The 22,680-nt window shown below is 38.0% G+C and overlaps 1 protein-coding gene across 1 annotated transcript in view; it reads right to left on the bottom strand.

The window, feature by feature from the left end:
- LOC149198173 (UDP-D-xylose:L-fucose alpha-1,3-D-xylosyltransferase MGP4-like) overlaps positions 1 to 9,131 on the bottom strand; it is a 41,629-nt gene extending 32,498 nt beyond the window's left edge. Inside the window, exons 1-3 of the mRNA XM_089406148.1 lie at positions 8,127 to 9,131; positions 7,844 to 8,005; positions 5,180 to 5,395 (exon numbers count right to left, since the gene is read on the bottom strand). Of these exons, the coding sequence (XP_089262274.1) occupies positions 5,180 to 5,395; positions 7,844 to 8,005; positions 8,127 to 8,600 (852 nt within the window). The 5' untranslated portion in view covers positions 8,601 to 9,131. The remainder of the gene's footprint in view (positions 1 to 5,179; positions 5,396 to 7,843; positions 8,006 to 8,126) is intronic.
- Positions 9,132 to 22,680: the final 13,549 nt, after the last annotated feature.

The following is a 22,680-nucleotide window of genomic DNA, read 5'->3' as shown; positions in this document are numbered from 1 at the left end:
GATTGCAATGCTTCCATTGAATTTTGTCATGTATTAGGGTATGGAACTCGTATTTAATCAAGAGCACCAATCCCTCTATGTACCTTGATGTTAGTGACGTTGGTTGTCGAACTCCTCTGTGATTCGCTCCCAAACCAGGAGCTTCTGAAAATGTCGCTCCCGCTCCCGTTTTCGCTCTCGCTCCCCACTTTCACTCCTGCTCCCAACTTCCAAGTAACACTGAGCCAGATGATGTTGGCAACTCTAGCAGTAGCCAGTAGTACTGGTCACAGACTTTTGTTGTAGAGGCCATTTATAGCCTCCTTGGTTATGTGTTTTTGTTTTGATCTCTATATCATCATCGTGTATGTATTGGACAATGCATTGGGTGCCATTTTGATATAATGGTTATATTCATGAGCCTATTTTGATCATATGTTGTCTTCTATCTATATTCTAATGCTGTGTGTTTGGAAACATGAATGAAAATCTTTAAAATTATGTTTTTTTTATAAAAAATAAATATTTAATGTATTTTTTACAATGACCGAGTCATTGAAATGGAGCCGGCCGAGTTGATACCGAGTCGGAGTCGGAGTCGGAGTCGACCCTCGGCCGAGTCGGAGTCGGAGTCGGAGTTTTAAAACATTGGTTGTAGGTCATTGATAAGAAAGCCCAGAAATGCACCAGCATTACAATATAAGCTTCAGCCGCTTGAAGGATGCCAGCAATAGATATATGACTCCATTATCTTTTTTGGAATCAACTCATAAATGTACCAACAGTGAATAAATACCTTCATAAAGGATGACAATACAATTCAGCCTTCAATATGAAGTATACAGCTCAAAAATTCATCCTTTATACACAACAGTAACATTCAGCCCCTTAGACACATAAATCAACTCATAAAGGTAAACTCCGCCCTCTTTAAGACAGGTGCTCGGCCTCCATAATGTGGATGTAGCTCGACCCCAAGAAAGAAATAAACTTGACCAGGATATCAGCTCTTATTTCTAAGAGTGTCAACCTCCTTCGTGACTGTTGTAGGTGGTGTCTTAGTGACCAAAAATGTTGTGACCCAACAAAACTCAACCAGCAATGAAATGATGCCCTCAACCCTCTTCACATTATGCAAACTCCGTCCCTTTCACAACAGACTCGACCCCTTTAGATGGCTGCTTATGGCCCACAGAGATAACAGTGCTTAGGCCCCTTTTAGTGACTCAACTCAATTCCAAACTCCAGCAAGAATAAAAATACTCGGCCTTCAAAATGTGTGTTCCTCGATCTGCAAGAAAAGAAGAAGGAATACCACATTATAAATGATAAAATCAATTGATAACATCTTCAACCCTTCTTCATTTCTGTCGGTGCTTTTATCTCCGTCGACAATGAAGCCCAATGACGAAATCTTAGTGATTCCACTCCAATACTAACTAGGGTGTATAGTTTCAATACCGAAACTAACAACCAGAATGAAGGTTTCCAAAAATCTTAATTTATTCCTCAAGAGCTCTCCAAAATTATATTTCTCAAGTGAGTGAAAGAAAGAATGAGGAGAGACTCCTTATTTTCCCCTTTTTATAACTCACTTGAATATTTTGCCACATTTTTGTTTTTTCCTCCAAAAGCACTTTTCACCTCTTTTTTTAATAAAGTAACTTTTTATTAACTAATTAAAGTCACTTTTAACTACAGAAAATACCTAATTCACTACTATGATCACACCGACAATCTAAAGCCCCTTTTTATCATCCTTCCTTGTAGACTTTTTTGTCCTGTTCCCAACGAACTATAACACTAAAGTGTTCCTCCAAGTAATCAGCCCAAAATTGCACCTTAAGCATAAATAATTAAAATATGTTTGATAATAACTATGTTAGTGATTGGAGACTTCCACAGTGATTCATATTGTTATAGATTTCTGAAAGGGCACTATGTAAAATATCTGATCCATCCAACATTTCGGATGGGAACTCCATCCATCATCAAGGACCAAAGAGAGAGCCTAATGATGGATGGAGTTCCCATCCGAAACGTTGGACGGATTAGATATTTTACATAATGCCCTTCCGGAAATCTATAACAATAACTATGTTTTACGAAAATCGTCGAAATGCAACAGAACCAAGATCGAACTGTGCGGACCTAATCTTGATGATGAAATATGGCAAGCAATCCCAGTCGGACCCCATAAAAATCCTCCAAAACCCTCTAGGCCCGTTAATGGAGTAATCGCGCTCCTATGACCGGGCTAACACAAGCTCTAGAAATCCCTCCTAACCACATCACAAGGTAATCCAAAATTGGGGACATTACATCCATGTTGCTCTAGATCAAGGGCTTCTAGGAGGATCAAAGTTGCCTGAGGGCACAGTTTAAGCAAAACACCTACTCAAAGATGCCTTACTAGTTAATTCCTTCCTACTATGAGTCATTTGGCCTTGGATGTTAGAAGTGGTATATTACCTCTTCTTCATCCCTGAATATCATACGCAGGTTGATGCCACCCAATATTACCCTCTAAAGCCCCATCATTCCAAGCCACTATCCAAAAGACATTATTCAAAAGGAACTTGGTATTGACATCTGCACTATTGATTTGGATAATAAGCATGGGTAACTCCCTCCCCCCCACCTGTGGTAGATGCATTTTTGTATAGGCTACATTCCTTTACTGGCTCTTTTTTCATTGTATAGGAATTTTCTTCTTGGGTTAACCTACTTGTATGCCTATGCCTATGCCATTTCATTTCCTGCTGCTCTTGTACTCATTTCTCATTTCATTTCATCTCATTTTAAGAGGGGTATTAGGTAATTTGTACCCCACTATTTTGATTTAGCTATTTATTGTTGGTTGTAATAATTGGTCCCTTTGACATGTGTTCACCTTTAGTGGACATTACTACAAATTTCAATTTCAATTTTCTCTTAAACCCAGTGATAAGGAGGGATCAAGTCCTCTATTGTGTTCATTACCTCTGAAAAGATCAATAACTCAATCCTTTGGAGTAGACTAAACCCACTGATTTTCCAGAACAATGCATTGAGAACAACCATTCTTATCATCATCCTTGTATCTATATGGGCTATCAATAAGGCAAGGATCTTCATCAACTCCATGGACTGTACAAACGCCAATCTCACTTGACATATACTTGCTAGAATCTTCAAGTTCCAACAGCCACCTCTTCTGAAACTTTACCCTAAGAGGTATCTTCAAGAGTTTCTTTGCCCTAAGTTCCCATAAGTTCATTATTGAGAGCTAAAGCCTAAAAGGTTTGCTAATTCTTGTCTTATGACATTCTTTGACTTCTTGACCTCTGGGAGCTACTGAATCTCGACATGACTGATGTGAATATCACTCAGAGTTGCAAGAACAGCGGCTTTGATACCAACAAAATATCCCTGACATTGTATACTAAACAACCCTGGCTGTTTTGCCTCCACAAACTAAAACTGTTGCTGGACCCGATGATTAATCATCTGACCAGTAATAAAATAGGTTTATTACAGGTTGAGATTGCAATATCTATTTTTAAGGATTAAACTTTGGTTATTACTTCATACTCTTCAAAACCTTTCATTTGATAGAGAAACATAAGATGACGTTCTTGAGAGACATCATCATTTTCTTTTTTTAACACTCTGTGTTCAAAATATAGTGATGGAAGGCCTTCTGACTTGTGCCTTAGCCAGTGAAGACCTCAAATTAGTCTTTCTCTAGCATGAGTGTGAATTCATGAGATAGACTTCAGTTACGATGAGTTGATTTCTAGTTTACTGAAATGGTCATAAGTTTGCATGTGTAGAGTTGGAGATTCAGTTAGTTGGAGTCTTCTTCAGTTAGACTACAGGATGAGGTGGCAGTGACAAGTCTAGTTAAAACAAGTTAAGACTTCAATGTTGATTGGAGAGACAACGAGTTGAGTTCTCAGTTAACTTGCAATCACAACTAGAGTAAATCAAGGAGGAACTCGAGCTAGTTAACTGAGAGGTAGTCCAAGTGTAACTGGGACTTGCTCCAATTAACTAGCAAAGGAAACTAGTGACACTAGTGTGAATTGGCATTCGACTAGGCCTCCTTGCATGCATCGATTTCTTTTATGAGAGAGAAGGGCAAAGGCACAATTAAATAGATCATTCTTTGTGTGGAGTTTGCATAATTTAGGAGCCAAAGTGCGCATAGATTTAGGAGCCTGAAATGCACAAGGATTTAGGAGCCAAAGTGTGCAAGGATTGTGGAGCAGGGATCAAGATTATAGAGCAGGTCGAGACTTCCTTCAGCAGAGATCAATTGTGCAGGGTCAAGGACAATTGTAGAGATGAGAATAGTGAGGAGAAACCTAGCGCTTTCTCAGTGACAAATTGCTGGCTACAGTAGCAACGTGAATTGTAATAGATCCATTTGATCAAAGAACAATCAATAAAAGACCACAACAAAGAAAGCAGGTTTTTCCTATTGAATTTCATGGGTAAAACAAACATGTCAATTTTGTGTGCATGTGTTCTTATCTCTGGTGTTTCTCCCACTGCTTATTGATTGTTAAGAAACTTTGTATCTTGGTGAAAGTAAATTTGGTTTCAGTTGCCTTGTTTTCAATGATTCATCTAAGTAGTGCACAGAGTTTCAAGATATTTAACACTCTGAATCTTGGAGGTATGTGACAACTAACAACTCATGAATCCACTTTTCATCATCAAGGAATAGTATATTATGCTACAATGTAATATTAACGTGCTGTTTTAGCCAATTCTCCAGGTGTGTGCTTTGTATTTTAGTAACTGTCTATTGCTCAATTACACCTTCTACTGTCTTAAGCATTTGCCCTGGGACTCAACCCCTAGGGCAGTAAGAGTTGTTGGAAAATAGATATCTATCTTTCATGCCAAAGTATTTGATTTCTGACCCTGTTTCATTTTTTATTATTGTACATACTCTTAACACTTACACCTATACAAATTAAAATCAACAATTTTTGGAAATTAAAATTTAAGTCAATTACATCATCAAAAAGGAATAGTTTCTATATTATCAACTGACCTCATTCACTCTAAAATATGTCAGTCACTATTGCAAATTGACCATCCCTAAATGTAGTTCTTAGCTTAACTACATGAACATTATAATTATATAGTCCTCGACAATATTAATTCAATGGAAATCATTTTATTAAGAAAAGGTGTGTAGACATACCTGGTCAGCAGTCTTATTTAGCGCCCAGTTGAATGCAGGCTGATCATTTGTTTTTTTAGTTCGAGACCAAGGATGAATTTCAAGTTCTTCTATCCATTTTCTTAATACAAGTTTTGCTCCAAATGTGGGACGCAGAAAAATCATGCAGCTACAAATGTAAGTGCGCCCCTTCTTACCTGGAGGTGGCAAGCTATTAGAATGATTGAGCGGTTTAACCTGCATGACAAAATTTGCATGAACCTAATGGTAATAGATGAGCCCAGAAAATTCAATAAGCTTGCATTCCTTGCTGATTAGATAGTGAGAACTCGAGAAAATAAACTAAACAATCCTCTTGTTCACATTCCACTTGGTACAACCATTCAGGAACTCCTCATCTAAATGTTAGTTTCCTAATGTTATTGCAAATAATGAAACAAAATTTACTATGATCTTTTCTTTTCCCTTATAAATGCTTCAACCCACACTCAGAGAGGTACCCTCTTTGTTCTGATGCTAATATATTTGAAGAACTACAGCCACAGGCAACTCGTGTTGAAAAACATCTTTCTCCCAATATCAGAAAAAGAAAAAAAGAATCAGTAACCCAGTCCTATATGCCAATAAGGGGCAAACACTCTACAATATACATACTGAAATTTCAGATCATTTCTCATGCATTGTAAAAATTACAATCTTTGCTGGCATCTGATAGTGCCGTATCCTACAGAGAATGCACGTTAGGCTCATAGGTTTGCAGTAGCCATTTCAAGTGGTATTATATGACATAGCATCTACCCGGAGAGAAATCAGATGAACAAGCCTCCTGCAGACAATCTTTAAACCAGACTTTAGGGGGAGAATAGACACTCAGGAACAACTATGTGATGTGTCTCTCATTTATGATCGCTGATCTCACAATAGTGTTTCTAATTAAGATATGCTGTTGTTCTAGTTTATAGCCTGGATCTATTAGTGCAATAGTCATTTCCACCAGCCTATAGCATGGGGATACACTTAGATTGGGGTGAATTTCAGATATTCAGAATGCAGTCTTTTCCCCAGACATTAGGCACATTTTCTTCGGGATATACACAAAGAAGAACTGCACAACATGGTTGGACAATAACATCAATACCAGCCCTCACAGAGTCACACTTTCTCATAAGAGCAACAATGGCAACAAGAAACCTTAGAGGACACTCTCACGAGAGTGCTGGAGAAGCTAAAGACAGAAAATACAACTACAGGCATCCAACAAAAGCAGCTACAAGATTGAATTATGAATATGACAACAATTGCAACTGTAGCATTGGATGACCCGTTCAAAACAAAAGGCACAGTGTTGGGAAAACCAATGAGACTAACAGTTATAGCATTTTATGAATCCCCACAATAACACTTGCTGAGTCAAGCAAGCACAATCACAACAAACATCAAACTTGGCTTGCACATTGGAGAGTAGCGAGAAAGAAGGCTGCATTGAGGTATCAAACAAGGCTAAACATAACAACAGATATAATTGTTCGTTGTACCTACTACCAAATGCCACAAGAAATAAGTTTTGAATTTTTTTTGTCTACGGAAGAGGAAAAAGAGGTCAATAGGACAAAAAAGATATAGCATACACAGTGCATGTAGCAAAGGAACGCATAAAACATCCCAAATCTAAGTCTATTAATTAAATCAAAATTAATGTCAGTATAGGGTCAGGGAAAAAACAACAATGTTATACTAACAACTTCACAATAGCAATGCACTGCGCTAAAAAATTAGCATAGGGACTACAGTAAATAACTCTCTAGACCGAACCAGAGGGAACTGAACCTCAGGATAAGCCATCCCATGATGTTATAAAAGAAAATATTGCACTGCTTTCACATAGCATTTTGTTACATGTGTTGGCGGACAGACTCAACAGAGATTATCAGAAAATTGAAGAGATTCTAGACATGTCCGAGACACTTCAGATTTTGCACTGGTAAACCAAAAATGTTTACTTGCTATCTGACCAATGAGTGCACCATTTCTGGAAGACTGCAGTTTTCAGGCAGGATATTTTAATGGTGGGTATGTTGTCAGGGCCCTCGTTGACAGGAAAATAAATGAAGAAAATAAATTAGAATAAAATACAAATTTGACGATGCCGAGGATTTCGAATCAACATTAATCCTCTCCTCACATTCTTATCCATCCAGTTTTCAGTCTTTCATTCCTATCCAGCCACTTGTAGTTCCTCACTGTTTCCCTAATAAGTAATCGTCCATGTGTAATTGTCTTTATATATCTAAATCTCAAATTGTATTTTAAGAAATTCTAGTGTCGATCAATTTTCAGTTTAGTATCTCCTATTTATAGATATTGGCCAGGCTCTAGGGCACCTAGATTTTATGAATAATTTGATCTTTCGGGATCTGAACGACCACTTATATACTAAGTATCCTTGTAAACTACCTTGAGGTCTACTGTATTCTGTTCTCGGCAATCAGGGTAATTGTCTGGAACTTGTTTTCTGATTAAGTATATGAGGAAACGAGGTAACACCAAATTTTTACAGTTTATTATCTTATTCTGCAAATCTTGCTGTCCAATATCCATACATGCAAGGGGGCACCAACGACAGAACAACTGCCCTGTTTATTTATCAGCAACCACAAGACAGCAAAGCAAGGGGAGAGAGAATACCGCAGTCATGTCATCTGTGAAATAAACATCATAGTTGCCCTTCAAGAAAGGAAAAGGATCGCCAAGCCAGACCATATCAACATCATTATACATCACGTGGTAACCAAGATCCAATATCTGTAGGAGGTGGCGAGGTCTGCGAGATGTAAAATTAAAGAAGCCCTGCCACAACAAAAATACCAAATAATCAAACAAAAAGAAAACAAACTAAAATAAAAACAAACTGACAGTAAACTCCAATTGAAACCTCATCGCATGTCAAATGCACTTCTTAACCACAAACCTGGGATCCAAACCGATGCGTTGTCTGCAGATCTGGAGCAGGAGGAATGAGAACAGCATGTCCGGGCCATTTTTCATTCACTTTGTACAGAGTAGAATAATCCTCGGCAATAACAAGTACTTTGTCTTGATGTTTCTGCTTACTAATGCTGATTAACCAATTATTGAGGAAAGGCAGGTAAGGCTGGCTCACAGCACACACTATAACAGTGCCATTTCTAGCCACAGTTTGAAGTGCTTGAGCCAGCGTATAATCGCTCCACCTCAACCGAGACCCACCAGTGCTCGAAAACAGAGATGTACGAACACCAATCCATGGGGAAAAAGTACCCAATATGACCACAAGGGAGAGCAAGAGGATCAGGCCTGTGCGACTCAAAACTGATCTCTGATGGGTATACAATAAAAAGGATGATTTGGACAGAGAATGAAGAGGAGAATTCTGCTGCTGCTGTCGCTGGTGCAGAAAAGCCATGACTTTCGACTCTCTTTTATTAAAGGGAAAATAAATACTAACTGCAAAACTTCGGTATTGAATTCCAGTATGAAAAACTGGGCATTGAATTATAGTTCTGTCTATAGCCTTGTCGTAAAGCTATAATGTGGAGCTCTGATGAGATTAAAACCACAAAAGCATCTTTACCAATTCAGATATGCTGCATCCATTGGCATCCAGTGCTTAGTCTGTGCCGAGGTGCCTCTAGAAGCATCGGTGTCCAGCTCCCAAAAACAAACCATGAAAGTGTTCAAGTGGCCCTTTGCTTATGTAATCAAAACCCAAAACGACCCATGAAAATGTTCGAATGGGCGCTTGCTTTGTAATCAGACAATGTTCACCAGATCTGAATGGTATAACAATCGCGGAGTCGAGAGCATATATGAATGTTTTTCTCTGTTTGAATTCGGGGGTGTTTTGAGCTCGGCAGTATTAGTTTCATGGTTTCCAGGCTATAGGGCGGATGGTGTTGGGTTTGTATTGAAAGTGTGCGTTCATCAATATTGGGTTGGGTTGGGTTATTTAGCATATTATAAAATGGACAATCAATCACTTGCCGTTATTAGGGTTCTTTCACTTGCGATTATTAGGGTTATTTCACTTGGATTAAGTGAAATATTTATTATGTTATTTAATCATGCTTAAATTATTAGTGATGTGATGAGTTATAATGTTTATATTTGTAAGGGTTTTGTTTATGAATATTGTTGTATTGACTTCGATCCATGTGAACTCGTAAGTGAGTATTTATGTGGGTTGTCTTGGTATTAGCAACCTCACTCTAACTCATGTGGGGAGAGGGAGAGGGAGAGGGAGGCTGAATTCTTTAAAAAAAATTATTGGACAATAAATTCAAAGTTTTATTGTAGAGTGTTATCAAAACTTAAGAGCTTTTAATTTTATATTTATTTATTTCATAATTCATTTGCATTTGGATTTGTTATTGGATTATTAAAAAAAATCTTGGAATCTATAATTCATAATTCTTTTACATTATGATTTTTTGTTGGAAGGGTGACAAAACCTCAAAATTTGTAGTTGACGATTCGAAGTTTATGTTGGGTTTTGTGTATGTTATTATTCAATCTACATGCTTCTATTATTGCTAGATAATCATTAGTAATGGCAATAGTTGCTTGGTCTGATCAGTAGTGATGGCAGTAAAGCCTGCTCTATGTTGCAAGTCAACACATTCAAGGCAACACTCTCGTAATTTGATCCAACATCTGTTGTCTGTGTAGTTTGATTCTCTGTCATGGATTTTTATTTTTCGTTTTCTTTGGCTCTCTCAAACTTGGTTACCGTGTGCAATTGTTCAAGCAAAGCCCATCCTGTGTCTAATCGACTACTAGAAGGTTGTAGCCTCGGAACCACTCTCTAGAACACTCTAAAACACCACAATTATTCTTTCTTGTTGTGCTTTTGTTGGGAGGTGAGTGTTAAAATATTCTCCTCTTCAATTCAATCGTAAATATATATATATATATATATATATATATATATATATATATATATATATATATCATTAAGCTAAAGGATTTGCATTGCAATGTTGAAAAGTGACAACAATGTAAATGATTAGTTATCTAGGTAAATCTATTTTTACTGTCAGTCAGTTTTATAACCAAAGGAAGTTATGTAACGAAATAGCCCGTATAAATTGGTGATTGACTGAGAGGCTTGTAATATGGAGAATCATTCTTGATTAATGACATTTCCAATGCCTTGCCCTGTGGAGGTTTCCTTGACACATTGTCAAGGTTTTACCACATAAATATTATGTTAGTTTTATTTGATTTTTAATTTCTTTTATTTCTACATTTCTTTCTTGTTTATATATTAATGAATCTGAAATCAATAAGTGGTATTAGAGTCGAAGTGAGTATTTGTGAGGGAGATAAGTTACGCCTTAAAAATTGTCAGTGAATCGTGGAAGAAATCGATGCCTGCTGAGCAAAATCACACCGTTGATTCCACCAGAGCTCATTATTGGTTGAAGAAAAAGCTCGTCCGTGAAGAGGTCAAAGAGGCAGCTCCCAAGCCACCAGTGGAAGAGGCAGTCGCTGAGTCGCTAGTGGAAAAGGCAGTCGCTAAGCCACCAGTCGAAGAAACAGTTACCGAAGGAAACACAATTTGAAGCCACCATTATTGTTGTTGCGTGTGTGCAGCTCAGTGAGCCATTGTTGTTGGTCGAGCAACCCAAACCATTGTCTTCGTTCTGAAGCGACGCAGGGTCAGCAGTCTTGTTGTTGTCGTAGGTGAATTTATTGTCCTCCTGCAGTGATCTTGTGAGCGGTTGAAGAAGCCTAGACCCTGACCCTTATAGAGAAGCCTAACCGCATTGCTTGTCGATTCGATTGGCAGTCTGTGGCTGACACTGACCGTCGGTTGAAGAGCCTGAAGCCCACAAAGTCGTTGATGCCAAGCACAATCTGAGTTGATTGTGGGGAGAACAGTGTTGTGCACTCACAGGGCCGACCAAGTCCAGGTATTTTTCCTTAATATGTGCATTCCTGATTTTTTTTTAAATATAATACGCTGAAGGGCGCAGTCACAGGTTGAAGAAACATGCATTATGTTGCATTCAAAAAAAAAATGGCAATCTCAAAAAATCAGTGAAAATTCTCAGAAAACTATTAAATTTTGGATGAAGAAAAGGAGTAGGGTTTCTTTAGCTGAAGCAAAGAAAAGTAATTTTTTAATATTCTGGAAAGAAACAAAATTGTGAAAATTCATGAAAGTGAAATGGAGTAGGGTTTGTTAAGCAAAAAAATTGGAATATGAAGGGAAATCCAAGAAACCAGAGATTTTTTTTAAACACTAGTAGGAGGATTTGTAGAAAGAAATGGCAAAAATGACGAATCTTAAGTTTGAGGTGGATAAATTCACTGGAAAGAACAATTTCACATTGTGGAAACTAAAAGTTAGGGATTTGTTGGTGCAATAAGGGTTGCACAAAGCTTTAGACGGGGTTAAAAAGAAACTTGTTGGCATGACAAATTTGGATTGGGAGGACTTGGATGCCCAAGCTCTCAGTACCATCAAGTTGTGCCTGGCAGATGAAGTTCTCTTCAACATTGTTGAAGAAACCTCGGCATCAGGTTTATGGGGAAAACTGGAAACATTGTATATGACCAAATCTTTAACCAACAGAATTTATCTAAAAAGACAATTATATAGTCTTCGGATGAAGGAGGGTACAAAAATTGCAGAACATTTAAATGTTTTTAATACACTTATTTGCCAATTGTCAGATATGGAAGTTAAATTTCAAGAAGAAGACAAAGCTATCACCTTGTTGTGTTCTTTGCTTGAGTCCTGGGACCACTTTGTAACTTCTATCAGTTTGAGCACAACTAAATCTTTGGAATTTGATATAGTTGTGGGAGCTCTGTTATCTGAAGAAGTACGGAGGAAGTCTAGCATTGAAACCTCTGCACCAGAAGCCATGGTAGCCAGAGGTTGGTCAAATGAAAGAGGGGAGAAAGCAAGGAGTTCTTCCAGATCAAAATCAAAGGGAAAAAAGTGTAAATCCAAATGTTGGTACTGCAACAAAATTGGACACCTCAAGAAAGATTGTTGGAAAAGAAAGGAGTTTGTTGAAAACCCAAAGAAGGAAGCAAATCAAGTTGAGTCAGGTATGATTGATGAAGTTTTATCTGTTGAATTGGGTATGGTAGATGAAGCTTTACCTGTTTGTAATGTCTCTTAGAATTATGAAAATTGGTTGTTAGATTCTGGTGCTTCTCATCACATGAGTCCGCACAGAAGTTGGTTCACTTCATATGAAGTTGTGAATGGTAGTTTTGTGTTTATGGGTAATAATGTATCTTGTCAGATTGTTGGGATGGGAAATATCAAAATTAAAATGTATGATGATACAGTTAGAACATTAACTGATGTTAGACATGTACCTGAGTTGAGGAAAATTTTGATTTCTTTGGGAGTGTTGGACTCGGAATGTTATAATTTTACAGGCCAAAAAGGAGTGTTAAAAGTTTCAAAAGACACTCTGGTTGTTATGAAGGCAAAGAAGATCAGAAACCTTTACAGACTTAAAGGAAGTACTCAGGTCAGTGAGGCAGCGACTGTATTTGAGAAGGCAGAAGAAGGTACTCGCCTATGGCATCAACAGCTGGGTCACATGAGCGAGAAGGGTCTTCAAGTACTGATGAATCGCAAGTTGCTTCCTGATTTGAAATCCTTGAGGTTGGATTTTTGTAAACATTGTGTGTATGGAAAACAATGTAAACAAAAATTTAAAACTGGAAGTCATAATAGTAAAGAAATTTTGGACTATATTCATTCTGATATTTGGGGACCATCTCCTACTGTATCTTATGGAGGTGCATTATACTTCTTAACATTTATTGATGATTTCTCCAAGAAAGTCTGGGTCTATATGTTGAAAAGAAAATCTAATGTATTTAATGTTTTTAAGCAATTTAAAGCTATGGTGGAAAAGAAAACAAGCAAATCAATTAAATGTTTAAGAACTGACAATGGCAGTGAATTTACTTCCCTATAATTTGAACAATATTGTAAGGATGAAGGGATTGTTAGACATAAAACTATTGTTTATACTCCTCAACAAAATGGCATTGTTGAATGTATGAATCAGACTCTTATGGAAAGAGCCGAAGCGTGATCACCAATGTTAACCTGCAAAAGGAGTTGTGAGCAGAAACAATATCTATTGCTTGTTATTTAGTTAACAAATCACCTTCAGTTGCCATTAATTGTAAAATTCATGAAGAAGTTTAGTCGATTCAGCCTTGTGATTATTCACATTTAAGGATGTTTGGTTGTGATGCCTATGCTCTTATTCCAAAGAATGAGCGTTCAAAGTTAGACCCAAAAGCAAAATGTTATGTCTTTGTTGGGTATGACTATGCGGTGAATGAATGTAAGTTGTGGGATCCTTCTTTGCGGAAGATAGTCATTAGTAGAGATGTAAAATTTGATGAATCTTCTCCTCCAAAATTAGATGTTGAAAAAGTTGAACAGGAACAAGTATTGTTGAATCAACAAATTCAGTTGGAGGCTAAACCTTTTTCAAAAAGTCGAAAGAAAAGAGAGACTTCTGAAGAAAAAGGTGAAGAAGATGTAAAGGAAATTGTGGAAGTTCCAAAACTAGTTTAGCAACCAAACACTCTAAGAAGGTATAAAAGGGAAAGAAAAACACCCAAAAGGTATGAAGATTATGCTTCATCTATTGCATTGATTACTGAAGATGTGGAACCTTCTTATTATCAGGAAGCAATAGATGATGTAGATAGCGAAAAGTGGAAAAGGGTTACAGATGAAGAAATGGATTCCTTAGCCAAGAACAAAACCTGGGATCTTGTAGAACTTCATGAAGGGAGAAATGTTGTTGGATGCAAATGGGTCTTCAAATTGGAACGAAATGTTGATGGAAGTATCGAAAGGTATAAGGCGAGGTTGGTTGCAAAAGGGTATTCTCAGGTTGAAGGTATTGATTTTCATGAGATTTTTTCACCAATCGTAAAACTTGTTTCTATTCGTACTATGTTAACGCTAACTGTATTACTTGATCTTGAGTTAGAACAGTTATATGTTAAAACAACTCTTCCTCATGGAGATTTGGATGAAGAAATTTATATGGAACAACCGCAAGGTTTTGTACAAGGTCACAACAGAAGATTAGTTTGTAAGCTTAAGAAATCATTGTATGGCTTGAGGCAGTCTCCCAGGAAATGGTACAAGAAGTTTGACTCCTTCATGGTGATCCAAAACTTTACTAGAAGTGAGTATGATTATTGTGTGTACTTTAAAATTTTCAATGGAATATTCATTATCTTGGTCGTGTATGTTGACGATATGCTTATTGTGAGCAAAATCTTGGAAGAGATCAACAAGTTAAAGGCTTGACTCTCTAGGATGTTTGATATGAAGGATCTTGGAGCAGCAAAACATATCTTGGGCATGGAGATACACAGGGACAGGAAAAATGGCAAGCTTTGGTTATCACAGTAGAAGTATGTGGAAAGAGTACTTGAAAAGCTCAATATGAACAATGTGAAACATGTTAATGTTCCATTAACTTCTCATTTTAAGCTTTCTTTGGTTTTGAGTTCTAGAACTGATGAAGAAAAGAAGTATATGTCTCGTGTACCATATGCAAATGCAGTAGGAAACTTAATGTATCCGATGGTATCTACAAAACATGACATTTCACATGCAGTTGGAGTTGTTAGCAAGTTCATGGAAAATCCAGGAGAAGAACATTGGCAAGCAGTAAAATGGGTGCTTTCGTATTTGAGAGGCACAAGTGATCATTGTATCATCTTTAATGGTAGTGAAGGTTCAGTATGTAGATATGTGGATGTTGATTATGCAGGTGATTTGGACCAAATCAGATCTACTACAAGATATTTCTTTACTCTTGTAGGTGGGGCATTTAGTTGTCAAGAAATTGTTGCTTTGCCCACTACCGAAGCAGAGTATATAACTGCTTTAGATGTCAGTAAAGAAGTAGTCTTGTTAAAAGGTCAATTGGAAGGACACATGAGAATGTGAATGTGTTATGTGACAGTTAGAGTTTTGTTCATTTGGCTACAAATCCAGCTTATCACGGCAAGACCAAGCACATTGATGTAAGGTATCATTTTGTGAGACATATGATCAATGGCGGTAAAGTAACTGTCAAAAAGGTACATACACAAGAGAATTGTGCAGACACATTCACGAAACCAATTACAGTAGAGAAGTTGCGATGGTGTTTGGCTTCTCTTGGCTTGCAGAAGAGATGATGAATGGGCATGGGCAATAGATTAGGAAATTTTTTGTCAAGGTGGAGATTGTTGAAAGTGACAACAATGTAAATGATTAGTTATCTTGGTAAATCTATTTTTACTGTCAGTCGGTTTTATAACCAAAGGAAGTTATGTAATGAAGTAGCCCATATAAATTGGTGATTGCCCAAGAGGCTTGTAATATGGAGAATAATTCTTGATTAATAAGATTTCCAGTCCCTTGCCCCGTGGAGGTTTCCTTGACACGCTGTCAAGGTTTTACCACGTAAATATTGTGTTGGTTTTATTTGATTTTCAATTTCCTATATTTCTGCATTTCTTTCTTGTTTGTATATTAACGACTCCAAAATAAACATGCAAGTGCACTATTTTTTGAAATTTTACCTCGAAGGTATGACGTAGCATTTTTTCTACATTTAGAGGTTTTCATTTTGAATCCCATTAATTCTCTCAATTTTTCCATATGGCATTTGAATTACTTGATGAAATTTGCGTTGATCAGTGAAAAAGGAAAAAAATGTCTTTAGGTATTATTCTTAATGTCGCTTATATTTGCTTTTTGAATGAAACTTTCATAATTGATTTAGTATGTCTGAGCCTTTTGTTACATTTTGTGGAATGTTGTTAAATTAGACCAATTATAGTAGGAATGCAAGGTAGTGTGTGAGTTTGCTTTATTCTTGAAACTTTCCACTAAAAGTTGTAGTGTGTTACGGAATTAGCTTTCAAAATTTGAATTATTTGATAGCGTATGTATTTATAGTTGAAAGGACATTGATTTGGTATTTAGATGATTGGAGTTCATATTTTGTTTTGAATCATTGCATTTGTTCATATTCCAAATGATACTTTTATACTTGATTTTGTATGTTGAAGTCCTCTGTCATATTTCATGGGATGTTTCTAAATTAGGTTAAAGTTAGTAGAAATGCAAAGTAATTTGTGTGTGTTTGCAATTTTTCAAGTTTTCAAATGAAAATTGTAATTGGTCATTAAGGGCGGAGTCTAATATCAATCTTTTAAAAGTCTTTAATATGTTTTCTCTTGTTTTTAAACTAATGATCACAACTTAAAACATAGAAAGGATAGCATTCCCAATCTCATTATTCAATTTTCTAAATGCAATAGCCTGAGTTTTGAACTCTATAGTCACTTGAGATCTCTTCATAGCCATAAGTTTGATATGTTCCCTATAATTATCAGTTATGTTTCACTCTTATAATATTCCATCTGCTATTGATGAAAATTGTCTTTTCTAGATTTATTATATTTCTAATAAATTCAACTTGTCCTGACGATGAACCACACTAGTTGGTTCGAAACGCGTCGACAAATGATTTTCCATGTGATTTTCGCCGAAATCTTTCTCTAACATAATATGGATCACAGAAGCCTAAACTCCATTACCTTCCATTCTTTCACATTGCAAGGATTATGAAATGCAAGAATTAGATAGCAATTAAATCTAGATGACAATGGTGTCTTGAATGTTAGATGGACCTATAAGGATTAGATAGGGATAATTATGAAATGTGAGGATTAGAGAGCAATTAAGTTTATGGCCAAAATGATAAATTAATCTAAACTTATAGCGTGTGAATATTGATGTGCCATAGGCAACACTATCATTTACTAAGAAAACCTTAAAGTTCAAGGTATTATTAAGGACAAATGGGTCACCAAACTAGTTCCAAGTTGCTCATTACCAGCGCAAGTCTACAACACAATTCTTAATCTTTTAATGTTATGGACATCTAGGAATTAAATCAAGTTAATAATTGTGCTTGTTATATATTTTTCCATAATGTTTAATTGCGATTAATCCCAATATTTATGTTACTACAAATCAATTCACCTAAGCTATCCATATCATCTCTCTTAAACCATCTTCATCATTGTATGTTTGTCAATTGGCCACAAGGATATGTTAAATGTAGAATCTACCATATTATTCAAGATGCTTAGAGGATATTAGGACAAAGTGTGTTAGAAATACTGAGGGGGGTGAATCAATATTTCTTATCAATTAGTATATTTTTAACTTCATATAGCATTAATTAATATTAGAAACAAATAAACATAAACAATTTTCAACACCATTCAACAATGCATAACAATAGAAATAGTAGACATAGAAATTTTTAGGTGGAAACCTCTCCGGGACAAAAACCACCGAATGCTTATCAATATTTGTCGTCAAAATATTTACATCAAGTTTTTAGCTCTAACTGAAGAAGGCTCCAACCTGTAGGAAACTCTCACACCCTATTTATCATATGCAATCAAAAGGAAACTCCAACACGCTAAATTAGGCTCCAACACCCTATTTACTAGCTGCTACTAGACGAATGCTCCAATGCCCTATGAAGGCTACAACCTGCCCTAGCACCATCTTGTCACTCTGAAGTGTTTCGAGAATACAACTTGAAGGAGACTCCACTCTCTTACCTTGCACCACCCTGCCACCCTAATTAGTCGGCGGACCACGTTTCAGAATTTTTCAAACTCAATCCACATGTGCTCAAAATCAACATAGGAAACTGCAATAAAGCGAACTACAACACAAATTTTGCCTCTGCTCCTGTCCAACATTCCACAACCAGACTAATCTCATCAATAGTCTTAGAATTCTACAATTTGTACCACACAACCTGCAACTCCAATAACTATCACTGGCATACATCATTGTCTCACTGTATCATGTTATACAAGGTCACGGTCACATATCAAAAGTATTGTCATGAAAGTCACTATCGAGAATCTTTGCCATAGACTATTGTGCATACATTATAGTCAAACATCATGGTGTCATATGTGACTGTCATACTAGGTCAGGTTTATTTCCATGGCATTACTGACATATAGACCATTATTTCACAAAGCATCATTATCATTGTCTATTACAATTTAATATCCATTTTCCGGGATATCCCTCAAACCCAAGCAAACTCCCCACAAGTGATATAGTAGCCGGGAAGCTCAAAGAGATAAAAATAACAGTAGTGCAACATACAATAATGTAAACATGGAATATAAGCATATACTCAAGAAATGCAGAGAGAAATGCTAAGCCATTTTATTATACTGAGTAATGGAAGAGTACCGGAGGTGATAAAAAAGATAGCACCTTGACTTGCACAAGGCAAGTGAAGAAATACACTCAAAATGGTAAGGGAATGGCCTCTCTCTGAACTGCGTCCAAGCTACCGGAGAACTGTTGTGCTGCTACTACCGCTGGAATCAAATGAGGGTTTGGGGATGTTCCCCTCCTCATAAAATGCTGAAACTCTGGAATCAACCTCTGCTCAATAAACCCAGAAAAGCCCAGAAAGCTTTTATAAAATAGCTAACCCCCGAAAATCACCCCCTTGAGGATCTACGCTGTCCCTCAAGGCTCTACTTTTCCACTGAATAGAACCCTCCAAAACTCTGCCAAAATCCCCCAATATGCAAGGGCTGATCCCTTACTCAATCTCCTAGCTCAAATCCTCTACATAAACCCAATCTGAAGCTCCTACCCAAAGAAACTGCATCCTCCTCTCTCAAGACTGCGCAGTCAACAAATGCTCAGTTCCTCCTCAGCTCCAAAGATCGATCCCCCTGCAAAAAGACTGATAAAACTACCTTGCCCGAGAAGGCACTCGAAGTCCCCCGGGGCTAAGGGTGAGATCTCTGAACGGAGACACTCGATGCACTAAACAGTGCTGCAGACAAGCTAAACAACCAGCGTGCTCTGAGTCAAAGTGACTAGCTCAAATGCACATAATCGAATGCCAAAATGAGGAGGCTCCTCTCTCCTTTATAGCATTGGCCTCTCTCAAACCCTAAGGCCCACCTCCTCCAGCGTAGCCTCTCTCTTGCCACGTGCTCCTCTCCATCTGCACAGTCCCTCCAAGTGTCTACGTGGGCCCCTTTCTCTATGTGGTCCTTTGGCCCCCTTGGCTCCCCTTTTAAGTTACAACGTTGTGCTACTAGGGAGTGACTTTATTCGAAAAGTGAGTTATGTCCCCCTTTCCTCACTTTTTATTTATAAATAACTATAGAAGGCAAAATTGAGCAAAATCGAATATTCCCATGGCTAATTAGGAATATTACAGTCTCCCCCGGAAAAATGTTGCTTGTCCTCAAGCAACTGAAGTGATGGATGTTGTAAAATTTTCTCTCTCCCAAGTGGCATCCTCCTCCGATAAATTCTTCCACCTCACCAAGAATTCTCGGACCGTCCTACTTCGCAGCTGCCTCTCCCTAGTATCAATAATAGCCTCTGGCTGCAACACCAAATGCCCCTCATCATCTGTGGGTGGTAGCTCATCTGTCACTGTCACATGCTGCCCCAATTCCTTATTCAGGCATGATACATGAAAGACGTTATGAATCTTGCTGCCTTGGGGCAGCTCCAACTCATACGCAACTTGTCCAATCTTGCGTATCACGTTGTATGGCCCATAAAAGCGGGGCTTAAGCTTCTCAACCCCCTTCTGCTTTAGTGACGACTGTCAGTATGGCTGTAATCGTAGGTGGACCAAGTCCCCTACCTCAAACTGTCTCTCCACCCGACCCCTGTCAGCATACAACTTCTGTTGGTTTTGCGTTGTAGCCATATTATCCTTGAGAGCTCGGAGAATATCCAGACTCTCTTGGATCCAAATCTTGGCTCTCAGAGCCTTGCTAGCACCAAACATCACGTCAGCAAAAGATAAAGGATGATATCCATACAAAGCATAGAATGGCGACATATAAATGGACATGTGATGTGTAGTGTTGTAGCAGTACTCCCCCAGATGTAGCCACTTCAGCCATGTTCGTTACTGCCCACTGACATAGTTATGCAAGTAGCCCTCCAGCCACTTGTTAACTATCACTGTCTGCCCATCCGTCTGTGGGTGATAACTGGTACTCGGTGTCAACTCCGTCCCCACCAACTGGAAAAGTTCCTGCCAAAACCCGCCCATGAAACGACTGTTCCCGTCACTGGTGATGGTCTTAGGAAGACCATGTAGCCTAAAGGCCTCTCTGAAGAATAGCTTGGCCACCTACGCTGTTGTGTAGTGTGCGGATATGGCGAAAAAATGTGTGTACTTTCTCAGTCGATCAACGACGACAAAGAAGCAATCCTTGCCCTGTACCATGGGCAACCCTGTGATGAATTCCATCGAAATACACTCCCATTTCCCCTTCAGAATGGGAAGAGGCTGCAATAATCCTGCGGGATGGCTCATCTCCCCCTTGTTCCTCTTGTTAGGATATTCCGACACATAGGAAATATTTAAGTATAACTTGGTCTAGTATAGAGTTAGGTAAAGTGTGTTTCTTTACTATGTACATTTTGTAACTTACAATCCAACGGTCACGATATGTAGTGATCCGACAGTTCATTCTCACCTCGGTATTGCCGACACTTGATCCGTGGCTTAACACCCGATTGGTCCATGATCTCTATTTAAAGAGCATGGAGGGTCATTTGTAGGTTAACCATCCATGAGAGAAGCTTATGTAAATTTTCATTCTTTTATTAATAAATTGCCTGAAGTGGCCGCGTTGGCTCAAGCCGTGGACTGTTTCCCTCTTTGAGGGTTTTAACCACGTCAAAAGTATTGGTGTATTGATCTGTGATCTGTTTGTGGGCGGTGTCCTTTGGTGTTCTGTCTGAGGAACTTACCCTGTAAATTCCTACCTGGTATCGGAGCTATTTGAGGGCCGCATCCGTTAGTGATCCAAATCTGAAGCCGGTAGAACTGCATCCGACTACCGTTTCCTAGATCTACTGCTTCTGACTGCTTTCGGGCTGAGAGGACTGCTCTGTTGTGTTGGGAGCATCTATTCCAGTGAGGAACCCCTTTCGTTGCACGCAAAAAGGTTTCCGGTAGCCCTAGCTGCATCATTTTTAAGATCTTGAGGCATACAGTGTTTATTTGCAATTTACAGTTATTTTCCCTCTGTTTATTTCGGTTTCGGTTTATTTAGCCTTTTTTATTACCGGATCTATACCTTTCATTTCTGCGTATGCTCTTTGCCCCGCGACTCTGTGCGATCTGGGCAAATCAGAAACAGAAAGGAAGGATTTTTCTCATGTGTATGCTCTTTTCCGCTGCGCCTTGGTGTGATCTCGGAAAATCAGAAACATTGAGGAAAATATTTAGTTTCCGGCTAAAGCTAACTTCGAGCCGCAAGGTTCGTTTTTTTGTATGTCTGTGTTGGGTTTTGTGTTTTTTGTTTTGTAGGGAAAAAGAGCTTTCTCAAAGCAAGCACGCAACCCAAAGCTTCAACCCCCCCTCTCTCTCTCTCTCTCAAACTTTTTGTATAGCTCACTTGGTTCAAAGCTAATTTATGAGAGTAGAGGCCTTGAGTTCAAGTCTCCTTTTTATGGGGGCGGATTTTTCATTTCCGCACATTCCCGCACTTTGTCAGCATCTTCATCAAATTTTCTTCAAAAAGCCATAACTTCTTCATTCGGAAGCCGTTTTCAGAACCGTTTTTTTTTTTTTTAATAGCTGAATTTTTCGAGGTATTTCCATTGGAACACTTAGTTTCAGCATCTATAGCTTCAGTTTCTGTTAAAATGAAAATTCCATGCCAAGTTATTCTTGACAGCACCAACTACTTCCAATGGTGGTTCTACATTGTGGATTTACTTAGAAGTAAAGGTCTCTACAGAATAGCCACAGGCCAAGAAACCAAACCGAAAGATGAAGATAAGGTAGCTAAATGGGAAAATAGGCAAGATCAAGCACGTGGGTTGATAGGGATGTCTATTTCTCCAGATCTTAGATTCCATATTGCAGAACTTGATACTCCTGATGAAGCATTGAAACAAATTACTAAAGTTTTTGGAATAAAAAATGAACTTAGAGCCCATCAACTTGAAAATGAGTTGCTTACATTGGACCCCAATAATTTTTCTTGCATTGAAGATTTCTTGTCCAAGTTCAAGACCCTTAGACTTCTCTTGGAAGGTGTTAAGGTTAAGAAAGAAGATAGTAACCTTATCTATTCCATTCTTACTAAGTTGGGACCAGCCTACTCTGTGTTTGTTTCCACCTTCCATTCTACAAGAGAAGCCTTCATTTCTCAAGGACAAGACTACAAGTCCCCCTCCTTTGATTCTTTTTGTGATTCTTTAACAAGAGAACAAGAAAAACTCTTACACCTTGGTCTTCTTAATCTTGGAAACTCTTCCAAGAAAGCGTTAGCTGCCCAGCAGCAACCAAATCCAAAGAATCCTAAGAAGTTGTATCCTAAAAGGAATGGTCCTAAACCAAACAAGGGTCCTAAGCAATTTCAGC

Source organism: Pinus tabuliformis, chromosome 2_2 (assembly GCF_031772625.1).
Source record: "Pinus tabuliformis cultivar Carrire ecotype Pingquan chromosome 2_2, CPIR1, whole genome shotgun sequence".
NCBI classification, from domain to species: domain Eukaryota; kingdom Viridiplantae; phylum Streptophyta; class Pinopsida; order Pinales; family Pinaceae; genus Pinus; species Pinus tabuliformis.
The sequence above is the reverse complement of the archived record's forward strand: the minus strand, read 5'-3'. Positions and strand labels throughout refer to the sequence as shown.